Below are 15,307 nucleotides of genomic sequence, written 5' to 3'. Positions count from 1 at the left end.
CTGAATTATAACTGGTTACAGATGGCAAGATCTAGCCATGATGTAAGAGTTGCACAACTTTGTCTCATTATGTCAGATCAGATGAAAAACTGTTAAAGGAAGTAGTTATTAGCTCATTAATATCTGTGGATCATCATTAATTCTAAACATACTTACCTATATGTAAGTGCCACATAGTTCAATTAAACTTGCTCTCTTGCATATGTCCTTATAACTGCAACCTTAAAAGTGCTAATCTGAGGGTGGAATGAATCTGGAATGAATCTTCAATTATTTATTTTAATCTTACTGATGTTTCATTTTGAATTATTTATACTTTTAAATAACTCAGATGCATAGAGCTGTTTTGCTTTAATTTAATCTGCAGGTTTTGAAATAACACTTTCAAGAAATCATTGCTTCCAGAATACAGGACTTTTAAAAGAGTAAAAGAGCTGTTCAAAGCAGAATGACCTAGTTCTGTATGAGAAAAGTCTTTAAGTTGAAGGAATATTATAAATACAGTCAATAAATCTTAGTCAGAAATGTATCAGTGCTGAAAGAAATTGATGTGGTGGTGGTGATGAGATTCTTGATGGAAGTTTCACAGAGAAATAGATTTCTGTTTTTACAAGCAGCAAAAAAGAGCAACAGAAACTGAACAATAAAGATATGAACATGAACATTTTGGGCTCCTTTGGGTAGGAATACAGGTTAATTTCTTTAAAAGATTGTACTTATCCATTCCCCCATGACATAAATATGGAGAGTTATATTTTTTCATCATCACTGTCACTAATTTTTTGGAATGTGATTGGACTGGCTTGTTTCAAAGAAGTCTTTGAAATGTCAGTGTGCATTGTGGACATGGCAATTGTCTCATAGTCATCGTCCCTTGTGTTGAAGTCGCAGAAGCGAAAGAAAACCTGCAAATCCCTTTGGAAGTTCTTGTTGAGGAACCCATAAAAGATTGGGTTCACACAGGTTGAGATCATAGCCGTGAGATGGCAGATCAAGAACAGTAAGTTGTGGCTGCAAGCTGCAGGTAGAATTTCATGATTCCAGTCAAAGACTGTGTTAAAGATGGTGAGGGGCAGCCAGCATACAGCAAATGCAACCACAATAGACATAAGCATTATGTTGATCCTTTTTGTTTCAGTGGATCGGTATTTATTATCTCTCATCTTGTCCATCATGTTACTCCTTCTTTTTAAGCGTATGTATATCTGTGGAAAAACAAGAATTCAAGAACAATAACAACATCATATAACCAAGATATATTCCTTTGAAAAAACAAAGAACAAGTACTGGACATCACAAAGCAGGCTCTTGCTTACCTTTAAGTAGCAAATAAATATGAAGCAAAGGGGGCCCAAGTACTGAATCACCAAGAGAGCTGTGGTATATGAAAGCCTGATAGACTCCAATGGGAAGGAATCCAAGCATACATACTTGCCTTTGTACTCCTCTATTGTTACATTTGTGAATGGTTCATCAGTTAGTATGTGATATACCAGGAAAGGCAATGAGGAGGCCACTGCTATGATCCAGATAGCAGCAATTCCTATATAGGCATGTCTGTTATTTGGCCTCCAGCCTCGAGGGTTGATAATCAGTTGATGGCGTTCAATAGCAATAAGGACCAAAGAGAAGACCGAGACTGTGATGGAAACACATTGTACAAAAGGATTCAGTTTGCACATGGCCTCCCCAAAAACCCAGTGATCCATTAAAGTGTATACAAAAGTGAAGGGAAGACACATGATAGTGATTAAGAGGTCTGAAAAGGAAAGATTGACAATGAGGATGTTGGTCACATTGCGCATCTCTTTTTGTTTCAAGATGATGATGATCAAGGCCAGATTTCCAGAAAGGCCAAGAAGGATAACAGCGCCATAAGCCAGGGCCAAGGTGAAGACCATCACCAAAGGCACAGGGCAGTCATCCTGGAAGTGTGCAAGTCCGGAAGTCCCTTTTGAGACATTCTGAAGAGAATAATTTCTTGCCAAAGAGAGAAGCGATGTATTCATGTTGAGGTTTTCCCAACCTGGGAGCACACTGGTTGATAATCTAAAACTGCAATAAGTTCTCAGAAGCACATTGAAGAGTTTAGCTTTCTTCTCATTACACAAACAGGCTCCCGGCAAAAGCTGCCATGGGCATTTTCATGACATTGATTATCTTGTGCAATCTGCAAAGGTAAAAAGAACGTAAACATATTATATATGAGGTTAAACAACCGGAAGAAAGAAACTATTTTGTACCACTAACCCAAAAGATTTTTCATCACAGTCCTTGGAATATGTCATCCCCCTTGCTGCCATAGGTATGTCACATAATTCTAACTATTCCTACCTATGGCTAATTGCCACTTAGTTCAGTGATACCTACCCCCTTATTTTACAAGTATTTAGAGCTAAACAAGAGTCAGCATGGTGTAATTGTTTGAGTACTGGACTATGACTCTGGAGAACAGGGTTTGAATCCCTGCTCAGCCATGGAAACCCACCGGGTGACCCTGGGCAAGTCATACTCTCTCAGCCTCAGAGGATGGTACTGAGAAACCCCTTCTGAAGAAACCCTATGATAGATTCACTTAGGGTCATCACAAATTGGAGAATGATTTGAAGGCACACAGCAGTAACAGAGCTAAAGACTGAAAGTTCAAACCTATTATCTGAGTTTTCGTTTTGAATTATTTATCTCTTTAAATAATTCAGATGCCTAGAGCAATTTGTTTTGATTCAGTTTGCTTCCAAAAACGAAATGTTTGTCAAAATGCATAAATTAACAATGTCAGATTAAAATCCAGAAGAGGCCACTCCCAATTTTTTATTAGATGTAAATTATTCCTAAATCCAACTCTAATTTTTCTGAACTATCTAAACTAAAAAGAACCCACATCTTCCCCCTTGTATTGTCTAACTATGCAGTGATGACCCCAAAGACAACAATTATGGTAGTCTCGTGTTAATGCACAGGCATATGAGGCAAGGCTTTCCCCAAGGGATTCTCAGACTTCAGGACAAAAATCTAGCTGACTTTTAGGAAACACATGACTATCCAGTTACTGTTGGGAGTGCAGCTTTCATCAGCCCTTGCCAGCACAGCCAGTGGTGGAAAAATTATGGGAGTTGTATCCAACAACATATGGCCAAACATTCCTGGGCCTAGAGCACAATATGATGCTTGTTTACTCAACAGTGAGATCTGGAGTTACAATGTGACTTATTCTGAAATATGTGAGATTATAGCATCAGTGTAGGCTGAGACAGAAAACAAAGGATCTAACACTGTTAAGGGCTGCAGCATAAAATAACAGATTAAAAATAATGACATTACACCATCTCTTTAACTCTACCCACATTAACACATATCAGATCATATACAATGCATTTCATTATTTGAAAACTGGGCAGTGATTTCATATATTGGAATCCCTGGTCCAAAGCCAAACGTATATATGAGAATACAACATCTGGTGAATGCTAACAAAACAATATGGGACATATCCCTGGATTCTCCAAAGATATCATGATGTAGAGCAGAGCAGAGAGCAGCATATGGCTCCTGAACCACCACCCGGAAACACGAAAGACCTTAGGCCCATTTTTTAAAGTGAGCTTCCCCCCCACACACACACATACCCAGTTTGCCCCAAAAGGTTCAAAATCAACACAAAATGTGGTAGCTTTACTGCCAAACCCTCTCCCCATTACCTTAAAATACACAACATCCCTGATAACATGGCCAAAAAATCATCCTGAAACAAAAACTTGGCATCACGTCCAAACACATTGGGTGTGCAGGTGTGGCATGCAATGTGGGTTTCGGGGTGGTGGGAGAAATGGCTCTGCCACCTTCACAATTGTCCACATCTGGTATAGAAAGTATATGCCAAGAAACCTTCCATTGTACTCAGATATGGTAATGCAGGTTGCTGTATGAGAAGAGCAAGCTTCAAATAAATCTAATAGGAGCGTCTCTTAAAGTACTAATCACCTACTGCCAGCTAGGAACTGTTGAAAAAGAAATCAAACCAACTCTAATTTTCCTAAGGTGATTACTGTATTTTCTGGCGTATAAGACTACTTTTTAACCCAGGAAAATTTTCTCAAAAGTCAGGGGTCGTCTTATATGCCGGGTTTCATCTTATAGAGTGGGTGCTGAAACTACCAAGCCAGATTGGAGCATCTGCGGGCTTTGTATACAATCCAATCCAAGCAGGCTTTGTATACAACAGGTTTTCCTGCTAAGTACCTGCATGTCATAAGCATTTGAATTAAAATTACCATATTGAAATCAAATCTGATTTTTTTAAATTTTTATTTGGTGTACATTGGAAGAGGGGTAGTCTTATGCGGTGAGTATATCCCAAACTCTATATTTTAATTGGAAAAGTTGGGAGTCGTCTTATACGCCTAGTTGTCTTATACGCCGGAAAATATGGTAACTTTCAGCAGCACCAGCCCTATCATTAGGCAGGGTTATGTGGCCACCTTACGTAGCCTGGGTGGAACAGGAGCAAGCTGTTGGAGAGCAGGGCTATATATCACATCTCTTGTTGCCCTTGGGTGTGGTGGAGGATGCTGTCCTGTCACCAATGTTGAAACAAGATTCAACAACTAGTCCAATCTGTTTCTGTGCATGAAAGCAGGGAAGCATGCCATCTTATTCTTTACCTAGAAAAAAAGTGTCTAGAGCTACTCTCTGTATCATTCAGCATTGTCTTAAATGTAAAGCTCCAAAATGCAAATTTTTATATTTATCTTAAATTCTGTCTTTCTAGTCTTTGGGGGGCAAACTTAGGCTTGCATGTTTTAAATTAATTACCAGTTATTTTGTTATGATAAATGTTGCTACAGTTTTTTATTTAGTCTTACTCGTTATATGCCATTTACATGTCATGGTTGTATACTGAAATTTATTTTAATTCTTTAACACATTTTTCTCAGGGTGTCAATTTAATCGGTGATCCATTGTCTATTGGGAAAGCCGCTGATCCTGGGTGATGTTCATTTCCATGTGCTGAGTCTTGATTTTGGTGTTTTTTCAGGACTAGTAGCCAAACATTGTTTACTTTCAGGGTTTCTTCTTTCGTATTGAAGTTGTCGAGGTGTTTGTGGATTTCAATGGCCTCCCTGTGCATTCCAACCTGAAAGTTGTTGGCATGGTGCAGAATTTCAGTGTTTTCAAATAGCATTTTATCCCCAGGTTGGTTTATGACATGTTCTGCTACTGCTGATTTTTCTGGTGACCCAGTCTGCAGTGTCTCTTGTGTGCCTTGATTCGCATTTGAATACTGCGTTTGGTGGTCCCCATGTAGATTTTTTCACAGTTGCACGGTATGTGGTGAACTGTTTCCATGAGAGGGTCTCTCCTGTCCTTCGCTGAGTGCAGCATTTTCCTAGTCGGTCTGTAGATCATTTGGAGGTTGTGTTTCCTCACCAGTTTCCCTATTCTGTCTGTGATTCCTTTTATGTATGGTAAAAATATCTTCCCTTTGGGTGGATGGTTGTCTTCATTCCTATGGGTTTTTCTGGGTCTGGCAGCCTTTCTGATGTCTGAGATGAAGTAACCATTAGCTTGCAGAGTCCAGTCTAGGTGCTTCAATTCATCTTCCAGGAAGTGAGGTTCACAGATCCTTTTTTGCCCGGTCTACCAGTGTTTTTATTGTGCATCACCATTGGGTGCTGGTTGGAGTTCTTGTGTAGAGTTCTTTGCTCTTCCCTGTAATACATTTGGCAAATGCATTCTGAAAACAGTTAAGGAGCCCTGGTGGCGCAGTGGTTAAATGCCTGTACTGCAGCCATTCACTCAAAACCACAAGGTTCAAGACCAGCAAAAGGGCCCAAGCTCGACTCAGGCTTGCATCCTTCCAAGGTCGCTAAAATGAGTACCCAGACTGTTGGGGGCAAATTAGCTTACTTGCTAATTAGCTTACTTGCTGTTCACCGCTATGATCTTTGGAATAGCGGTATACAAATAAAACAAATTATTATTAATTATTATTATTACTTTACAGTACTTTTTAATACAACAAAATATGCATTAAAATAGCCACTATTAGTATAATGTTATCTTTTCCTTGACTGAATGAAGCTGGTGTGTGAATATGTTACCCTTTTTCTCTTTCACAGAACTCACTGTTTGATAGAAAATGAAATAATTAAAATGTCATTCCTAGAAAACTGAATTCCAAGTGACTGAAAACATTTGTATTAGTGTTAATGAGCTATTATTTATTTCTAACCTGCTTTCAGAGAGTTGTGTAACTGAACATGCAAATACAAATTTACACAGGACTAGAAGCCAAACCAAGCAACTATCAGATAAGCTTGCCATCTACTTATGTGTACACAGTCAGGTATCCTAGCTGGAGTTACAAGGAAGAGTCTCTAAGGGTCGAAACAGACGGCCCAAATGCGCTGCGGTGGTGTCAATTTTCAGGTTAGGGACCATGTGGCAACCCTAACTCTCCATTATGATGTAAGTGATGCATGTCGCTTGTACGTTGCCGCGCATCACTTGCGTAACAAGTGCACCAGTGGCACACTCATTATGTCTGCCCTGTAGCACTAAAACACCTGATTTTTCTGGGTTCTTTTTCCTCCGGAGGGAAGCCGCACGGTTTGGTGGCTGTGGCTTCCATCCGGGGGAATTAGGTCGCCAGCAGGCCAATGGTAAGGGCTGATGGGAGTTTCAATCCAACAAGACCTGAAGGTCTTCATATCTTTTAACATGATACCACCCTCCAGCAATAATCCAGGTAGCCTGAATACAATCTGCATCAACTTGAAAGTACCACCCTAGCAACACAACCATCCAAGGACAGCATTGTTTTGGAAATGATGAAAAATAGTTCCTTGTTTTTTTTCCCAGAAGGAAATCTCAAGCATGAACCTCAGAGACACACTTAGGCTGCAACCCTGTACACATTAGCCTGGTAAATAAACCTCATTGAACTCAGTAGGGCTTGCTTCAGAGTACAGCCAAGTAGGATGGTCCCTAACATCACATTTAATTTGGCGGTGGTTTGTTTGCTTATTTATTTATTCATTTATTCAGTCATTTGTTCATTTTTATTATTGTGATTGGCAATTTAAACCTCTCCACCATTCGTACAAGTTTAGTCTCCCTTAACTGAAATCTGAAAATTCAAGAAACCAAAACCTTTTTCATGGATGGCTGAGACAGTGATACCTTTGCTTTCGGATGATACAATGTGCCCAAACTTGTGTCATGCAAAAAAATATTAAAATATTGTATAAAATTACCTTCAGGATATTTGTATGAGGTGTACATGAAACATGAATGAATTTTGGGTTTAGGCTTGGGTCCCATCTCCAAGATATCTCTACCTTTGTTGTTGTGTGCCTTCAAGTTGTTTCTGACTTATGGCAACCCTAAGGTGAACCTTATCTAGGGGGGTTCTTGACGAGATCTGTTCAGAGGAGGTTTGCCATTGCCTTTCCTTTGAGGCTGAGAGCAAGTGACATGCCCAAGGTCACCCAGTGAGTTTCACGGCTAAGCAGGGAATCAAATCCTGGACTCCAGAGTCATAGTGCAACATTCGAACTACTATGCCATGATGGCTCATATATGCAAATACAGGTATTCCAGCCCCCCCCCCCCCCCCAAAAAAAAAATCAAAACCACAAACACCTCTGGTCCCGAGCATTTTGGATAAAGGAGACTCAACCTCTGTTCCTTCTTTGTTGATTGTTCTGCCTGACACCTTTTCCTTTTGTTAAAGCTCTGCAGCTATGAAAGGTGAAGGACCAGTGTGACACACTGAAGCAAAGTTTTTCAAAGGCATAGATTCTTACAAGAAAAAAAACCTGCTTTCCTAGTTAGTATTCCTGCTGGCCCTGCCAGAGCAGTAGGGGGCCAAACACAGATAAACTCTCCCGAATCCTTTAATCTCAGTCAGAATTGATGTTGAGCAAGGAAAAGGCAACCACTGAGGAGAGATGAACAAAAAGAAAGGGCGGGAAATTAAAGAGGGACTTAAGAGACAGCAAGGAAATCAATATTTACCCATGGAACTCAAACAGACACACACAACAGAGCAGCCTCTTTTTATACTATACTTGCCCATTTACAAAGAGGCAGAACACAAACATACAACCCAAGAATCAACAGAAACATAACTCAGCAGTTATCTGACCCACATTTGATTCAACTGGTGGATAGCAAGTATCTGGAATGTTTCCCTCTTCTGAAATTCTTGAATACAATCTGAAGTTGACTCATAAGGGTGGGGGGTAAACAAGCTCTGTCAGAGACAGCTTATGCAGATACTTAAGAAAGTAAGAAACCTCTCAGCAACACCAGTCAACACAGCCACTGGTGAGGAATGTTGGGAGTTGCAGACCAAAAACATCTGGAGGGCTGCATGAGGGCAAAGGTAGACAGAATGCACTTATCCAAATGTTGCTGAATGGCAACTCTCAGTATTGCTATATTAGCCAAGTCTGATGGGAGTTGTTGTACGTAGCCTCTGGAAGGTTGCGCTTTGCTCCTTCCTGAGGTTTCACGCCACCGGATACGATGGAGCATAAATCTCCACCAACATACTGGTGTTCAGGGGACAACATTTGAGTCATCTTTGCCATGTGAGCAAGGTAACCATAAACTTCCATGTGTAACTGCTCCACCCTCTCAGCCACTCCCTTCCTTTAAGGTTCAGAGAGTGTGCCTTGCTCATGGTTACCCAGCAGGTTTCCATAGTCGAGCAGGGGTTTGAACCCTGGTCTCCTGGAGCCCTAGTCCACACAGCAATATGTAAAAGCACGTATTACAAGTATCTAAGTAAATAAGAGAGCCAATGTGGTGTAGTGGTTTGAGTGTTGGACTAGAGGAAATTTTGTTGCTAGTCACAATGGTAAGCAAATAATCCATTTAGAGTGGAATCATTTATGCCTACTTGGAAGTAAGGCTCAAATACTGCAGCCTTATTTTCAAGTAAATATGTTAAAGGCACACTGCATAATCTAAAATGAAAGAGAGTGTGGATGCCAGTCTTCTGTCTAGAATGGAAGCCTTCCTTTTAACTGCAGTTTTATTTTATTTGTTAGGTTTAGACCCCACCTTTTTTTTCTTCTGTGAATCTGGAATGCGGATTCAGATAATCTGGAACAGATTCAAAGAAGAGGCTTCTTTTAAATAAATAAATAAAAATTCTCCTCTCCCCCATCCTTCTCCTAAGTGCATAGCACCAAAGCCTACCCAAGCTATTTTTGTACCTGTAGCAGAAAACTCCCACTATTCCCCATTTCTAGCAATAAAAACACATTAATAATCAACCTATCTCACAATTTGCTTCCCCTTCATAAAACTGGATACCAGCTCTTGAAGGTGTCTAATGGCAGGACCAAGCATACATCAAACAATGGTTTCACTTTTTTGAATTGACAGAGGGAGAACCAGTTTGGTTTGATCCTTGGCTTAAATGATGTTCTGAGCTGAGAAGGCTTTCAGTGAAAGCAAACTAGCCAGGGTGGATGCATGGCCATGCTTTTCACAACCATTCTTTTCTTAAGCAACATTGTTGCAACCTCATTCTCATCTTGTATCTATGGAAATCTCATTTCATGTTTGTGTATCAAAATTCAGCCAGGTCAGTCCCCTGATTAAGCATGGTGAAGCAGATGCCTCAGGTGGCAGGTTTGGGTTTAATGCAAGGACAGTAAATTGTTAGTTTTTATATGCGTGTTATCATCACATTTTTTACTAGATATGGAGAGGTTCCTCTGTGGGATTTTTGTTTGTTTTTGTTTTATCTTGTTTTTGTGTTAGGATATAAAATATCTTTCCTGACTAGAGAGATATGAATCTTGACTGTGGGCCAGGGATGCCATCAGATGCTCTACCTCAAGCAGCAAAGGTCTGGCTTGAGCTGTCCTTGAAGTGTGTGTCGATATGGACTTTGACTTTGTGGGCACTCAAAAACCAAGATGGGACTGAGACATTAAGCCCTATCAAGTTTAAGAGGCTCTATAACATTTTTGTTGTGTGCCTTCAAATCATTTTTGACTCATGGTAACCCTAAGGTGAACCTATCAAGGGGCTTTCTTGGTATGTTTCTTCAGATGAGATTTGTCATTGCCATCCTTTGAGGCTTAGAGTGTGTAGAAATAATGCAGTTTAGCCCCACTTTCAGTGCTGTAGCTCCATCCTACAGAATTCTGGGATGTGTTGTTTCACAAGGATAATAATAATAATAATAATAATAATAATAATAATAATATCCTGCTTTGCCCCCAAAATTGGAAGTCAAAGTGGCATACAATTTAAAAGCACAGTACTACTAAAAACATATAAAAGTGATTATTAAAATAGAATTAAGCTATTACAATATTAAAGCTGATCACAATTTAATTCAGTGTGGCTTATTAAGTAAAACTATTTTGGAACTGACAGCACAACACAGCACTATTACAAGTTCACTAACAGGTACAGTGTTACACATGTCTATGCAGAACTAAGTTATATCAAACGCATCACCCTAGAGATCCTAACAGAAGAGACAGATTTTGCGAAACTTAGAATCATAGAATCATAGAGTTGGAGGAAACCAGAAGGGCCATCCAGTCCAACCCCCTGCCATGCAGGAACTCTCAATCAAAGCATACCTGACAGATGGCCATCCAGCCTCTGTTTAAAGACTTCCAAGGAGGGAGACTCCACTACACTGTAAGGGAGTGTTTTCCACTGTCAAACAGCCCTTACTGTCAGGAAGTTCCTCCTAATGTTGAGGTGGAATGTTGTATGTTTTTAATAGCACTGTGCTTTTAAATTGTATGCTGCTTGGAGTCCCAATTTTGGGGGGAAGCAGGATGTTGTTGTTATTGTTAGCCTTGTAAAATAACACATCCCAGGACTCCATAGGATGGAGCACTGAAAGTGGGGTCAAACTGCATTATTTCTACAGTGTCAATGCACCCAAAGAAAGGCACCTGTCATTTCGGGTTTTCTGCTGCCCATCCTGGGAGCTTTAGGGAAAATGATGGAAGGGCATCTATTGGGCATGAGAGACTCATGTCCAATAACCGCAAAGGAGGCCAAAGGCACTGCAAAATGTAGGACATTCAAGAAAAATGGAGGGTGTGCCAAAATAAGAGCTAAAAATACTCATAGAAATGTAAATGCATGCTTCTTTGTCTTCCTCAAAATGGAGGACATTTTGGAATTCCTGCTGGGTGGAAGGTTGGAATGTAGGACAGGTCCTTGAAAAGGAGGACATCTGGCCACCCTGACTGAGGGTGATGGGTTAAAGAGTGATTCCCCTCGCCCACAGGGTGACCAGGCGTGCTAACTGCAGAGACACCATAAAATACATTTGAGAAAAATGTAGGGCATAACCAAAGAAAAGCTAAAGCCACTCCTATTTAATATAAATGCATGGTTTTCGGTCATGCTCCAAATGGAAGACGTTTTGAAATTCCTCCATAGACAGAAGGCTTTGTCCTGAATAAGTAGGACCTCTGGTCACCCTATCATGCTCAAAATTGAGGATGTTTTGGCATTCCTCTTGGGCAGATGGTGGAACTGGAAGACTATGCCCTGGAAAAGGAGGACCTTTTGTCAACCTGGTCATGCTTAACATGATGGAGGGCATTTTGAAAATTCTCCTGGACAGAAGGCTGAGCTGGAGGACTATGTCCTCAAGGAGGACCTCTGGCCATGCTCAGAATGGAGGACCTTTTGACATTCCTCTTGGCTAGAAGGCTGAGATGGAGGGCTATGACCTGGAAAAGAGGACCAAGTCTGGTCACCTGGGTCATGCTTAAAATGGAGGACATTTGGAATTCCTCCTAGGCTATGTCCTGACAAAGGAGTCTGATCACTGATAGAGAAGGGGTTGACATTGCCCTCCTCTGGGGCTGAGAGAGTGTGGCTTGCATCTGAGGAAGAAGACTGAGATCTAGGGAAAGCTCATGCTGCCAACTTCTTTCTTTCACTTACTGCTACAAGATCTCTCTACAGACTGAATCTAGAGACTACCGTGGCTATGTCTTTGAATTGCCCACTAGGGTCCGAAACATACTGCAGAAATAACCCAGCCCGAGACTGCTTTAACTGCCCTGGCTCAATACTAGGGAATATTGAGAACTAGTTTTGTGAGACACTTCGCCTTCTCTGTTGGAGAGCACTGGGGCGGCAATAAGCTACAATTCCCAGGATTCCTTAGCACTGAGCCAGGGCAGTTAAAGCAGTCTCATACTAGATTATTTCTGCAGTGTGTTTTGGGTACTAGTAGGCAATTCAAAGACATAGCCATGTTATTCTCTAGAATCAGTACGTAGAGAGATCTTGTAGCACTACGTGAAAGAAAGGAGTTGGTAGCATGAGCTTTCCTATGCTTCAGCCTACTTCCTCAGATGCAAGACACACTCTCTCAGCCTCAGAGGATGGCAACGGCAACCCCCTCACTATCAGGGTTGCCGTACGTTAGAAACTATTTGAAGACACACAACAACAACAATAACAACAGCTGTTGCGCCACTATGAGTGGTTTGAGCATTGGATGAGGAGACAGTGAGGACCATAACACACTGTTCAAGACCACTTTAACTGCCCTTGGCTCAAGGCTAGGGAATGTGGGGGAACTGTAGTGTTTTGTGAGACATTTTTTAGTCTTCTCTGTCAGAGAGCTTTGGGACCACAATAAACCACAGTTCCCAGGATTCCCTAGCTTTGAGCCAGGGCAGCTAAAGAGGTCTCAAACTGGGTTATTTCTGCAGTGTGTGTTATGGACCCGAGAGACCAGGGTGCGAATCTAGGCTCCGCCATAGGAGCCCACTGGGGAAAGTCACACTCTCTCAGCCTCAGAGGGGGGCGCTGGCAAACCCTTTTTGAAAAACCTTACTAGGAAACCCTCTTATAAGTCAGACACTACTTGAAGGCACATAACAACGGTAGCAACAACAACTGTCCCACTATGAGGATCAGCGTGGTGTAGTTTGAGCATTAGTCAAGACCACTGAGAGAGAGAGAGAGAGCAGGGTTCGAATCCTGGCTCGGCTCTGTGCAAGTCACACTCTCTCAGCCTCAGAGGGCAATGACCCAGCCCCTCTGAAGAAACTTGCCAGGAAAACCCCATGATAGTGTCTCCTTAGGGTCGCCATAAGTGGGAAACGACTTGAAAGCACACAACAACAACAACAACAACAACAGCAACAACAACATTGCCCCCATCCCCCTTTCATTGCCCCCATTCCCACTTCTTTCTTCCAGTGAGTTTCCTAGGAGCTACAAGCTCTCTCTTTGTACTGATGCTAGAGACTGACATGGCTATATCTTTGAGTACGAAAAGTAAGAACTCGGAGGAGTTGGGGGCAACTAGTTTCCTCGCCCTCTGGGAAGTCTCCCTCAAGAGAGAGGCTTCCCCTCCGACCCCCCCCCCCAGCCCCGGCTTAGTTGCCAAAGTTTGAAAGAGGGCGCATCATTCACACGTGCAAAGGCTGGAGGCGACACGTGTCAGATCTGGCGGGAGGGGGCGCCCTCAGATCCCCTCCCTGACAAGGCAACCAACCAAATACCCTCATCTTGGAAAGAAAAGACACCCGGATCGTGTGAACAGGGAGTTCTTTCCGAAGCCCAATCTCACCTGTCTCTCCTCTTTTGACCTGGAAAGTGGAGCTGAAGCAAGAATGGGTGGCAGAGCATCCCAGGAGCCAGCCTTGCCTTGGGCATTTGCCCAGCGATCCTGAAGAAAGTCCACCTTCTTTCCCTCCCGGGATCACATGCAGAGGAGGATGGAGAAGAGGAAGCAGCAGCAGCAGCAGCAGCATCTGCCTTGAGGAGCATGCCTTCTCTTCTTCCCCATCTGGAGGTGGGTTGCTTAGTGATTTTGCAAAGGCATGCAACGATTCAAGGGTGGGGACTGCAGGGACCAAGGTGGTGGGGCTGGAAGGGAGAGAAAGAATGAGCTGGAAGTGGAGTGGGAGAGAGTTTGCCAGAAAAGAATGTGGGTTGTGTGAGGAGGACTGAGGAGGAGTGTGTGGCTTGATGGCTGCCAGGTTTGGAAAAGAGTGCCACCTCGTGCCCAGCGCCAGGCACTGCTTGCCCCAGCCTTGGTTGCACGGGGGTTATGTAAACCAGCCCTTGGCAAGGGAAGGGGGTTTGTTTGCACGTGAAAATCCTTCAGAGATGTAAAGTTGGCTACCATTCTACTGATCGTTGCTTCTCTTCTGCAAGCTAAGCATACCAAACTCCCTTAGCTGGGAATCAGAGAAGCCTAGAGTTGGAAGAGACCCCAAGGGCCATCCAGTCCAACCCCAGCCTGCCATGCAGGAACTCACCCTCAAAGCACTCCTGACAGATGGCCATCTAGCCTCTGTTTAAAAACCTCCAAAGAAGGAGATTCCAGCACCCTCCGAGGGAGTATCTTCCGCTGACAAACAGCTCTTACTCTCAGGAAGTTCCTCCTAATGTTTCGGTTGAATCTCTTTTCCTGTACCTTGCATCCATTGTTCCATGTTCTAGTCTCTGGAGAGCAGAAAACAAGCATGCTCCATCCTCAATGTGACATCCCTTCAAATACTTAAACAGGGCTATCATATCACCTCTTGGCCATCTCTTTTCCAGGCTAAATATACCCAGCTCCCTAAGTCTATCCTCCATAAGGCATGGTTTCCAGACCCTTCACCGTTTCGGTCACCCTCCTTTGGACAAGCTCCAGTTTCTCAATATCCTTTTTAAATTGTGGTGCCCAGAACTGGACACAGTATTCCAGGTGAGGCCTGACCAGAGCAGAACAGAGTGGCACTATTACTTCCCTTGATCTAGACACTTTACTTCTGTTAATGAAAAGCTATTGAAGGCTCCCAAAGACATGGGAGTGCCACTACATTTGATAGTCCTTTTAAAAAACCTTATTTATCTTGTGCTTTTCCATGTATGGATACAAGAGCTGGACAGTTAAGAAAGCGGATAGGAAGAGAATCAATTCATTTGAAAGTGGTGCTGGAGAAGATTGCTGAGGATACCATGAACGGCCAAGAAGTCAAATGAATGGCATCTACAGCAGATAAATCACAGAATCATAGAGTTGGAAGAGACCACAAGGGTCATCCAGTCCAACCCCTGTCATGCATAAACTTGAAGCCTAAACTAAACTAAGACTGTCGTACTTTGGCCACATCATAAGAAGGCATGACTCACTGGAAAAAAACAGTAATGCTAGGAAAGGTGGAGGGAAACAGAAAGAGAGGGAGGCTGCATACTAGATGGATGGACCCTATAAAAGAGGTCATGGGTATAAATTTACAGAAACCTGCTACTTTATTTGATCATCAGGTCAGTGGCTTTTTATTGTGAA

At 42.3% G+C, this 15,307-nt stretch overlaps 2 protein-coding genes across 5 annotated transcripts in view; one reads left to right on the top strand and one right to left on the bottom strand.

Annotated features, from left to right (window-relative positions):
• Window positions 1-369: 369 nt before the first annotated feature.
• On the bottom strand, window positions 370-13,936 carry NPY1R (neuropeptide Y receptor Y1). Its single transcript, XM_089525579.1, has 3 exons — window positions 13,595-13,936; window positions 1,317-2,170; window positions 370-1,205 (listed from the first exon to the last, which is right to left on the bottom strand). The coding sequence occupies exons 2-3, from the start codon at window positions 2,007-2,009 to the stop codon at window positions 750-752; spliced, it is 1,149 nt and encodes a 382-aa protein (XP_089381705.1). The 5' UTR covers window positions 2,010-2,170; window positions 13,595-13,936; the 3' UTR covers window positions 370-749.
• LOC149312867 (neuropeptide Y receptor type 5-like) overlaps window positions 13,549-15,307 on the top strand; it is a 34,042-nt gene continuing 32,283 nt past the window's right edge. For all 4 annotated transcript variants that reach the window (XR_016281323.1, XR_016281324.1, XR_016281325.1 and 1 more), the window contains exon 1: window positions 13,549-13,819. The gene's annotated coding sequence lies outside the window, so the exon portion shown is untranslated. The remainder of the gene's footprint in view (window positions 13,820-15,307) is intronic.

Source organism: Sceloporus occidentalis, unplaced genomic scaffold (assembly GCF_023333645.1).
Source record: "Sceloporus occidentalis isolate IW3139 unplaced genomic scaffold, rSceOcc1.0.p SCAF_5, whole genome shotgun sequence".
Lineage (NCBI taxonomy): Eukaryota > Metazoa > Chordata > Lepidosauria > Squamata > Phrynosomatidae > Sceloporus > Sceloporus occidentalis.
Note: the sequence above shows the minus strand (reverse complement) of the source record. Positions and strands in the feature narration are given on the sequence as shown.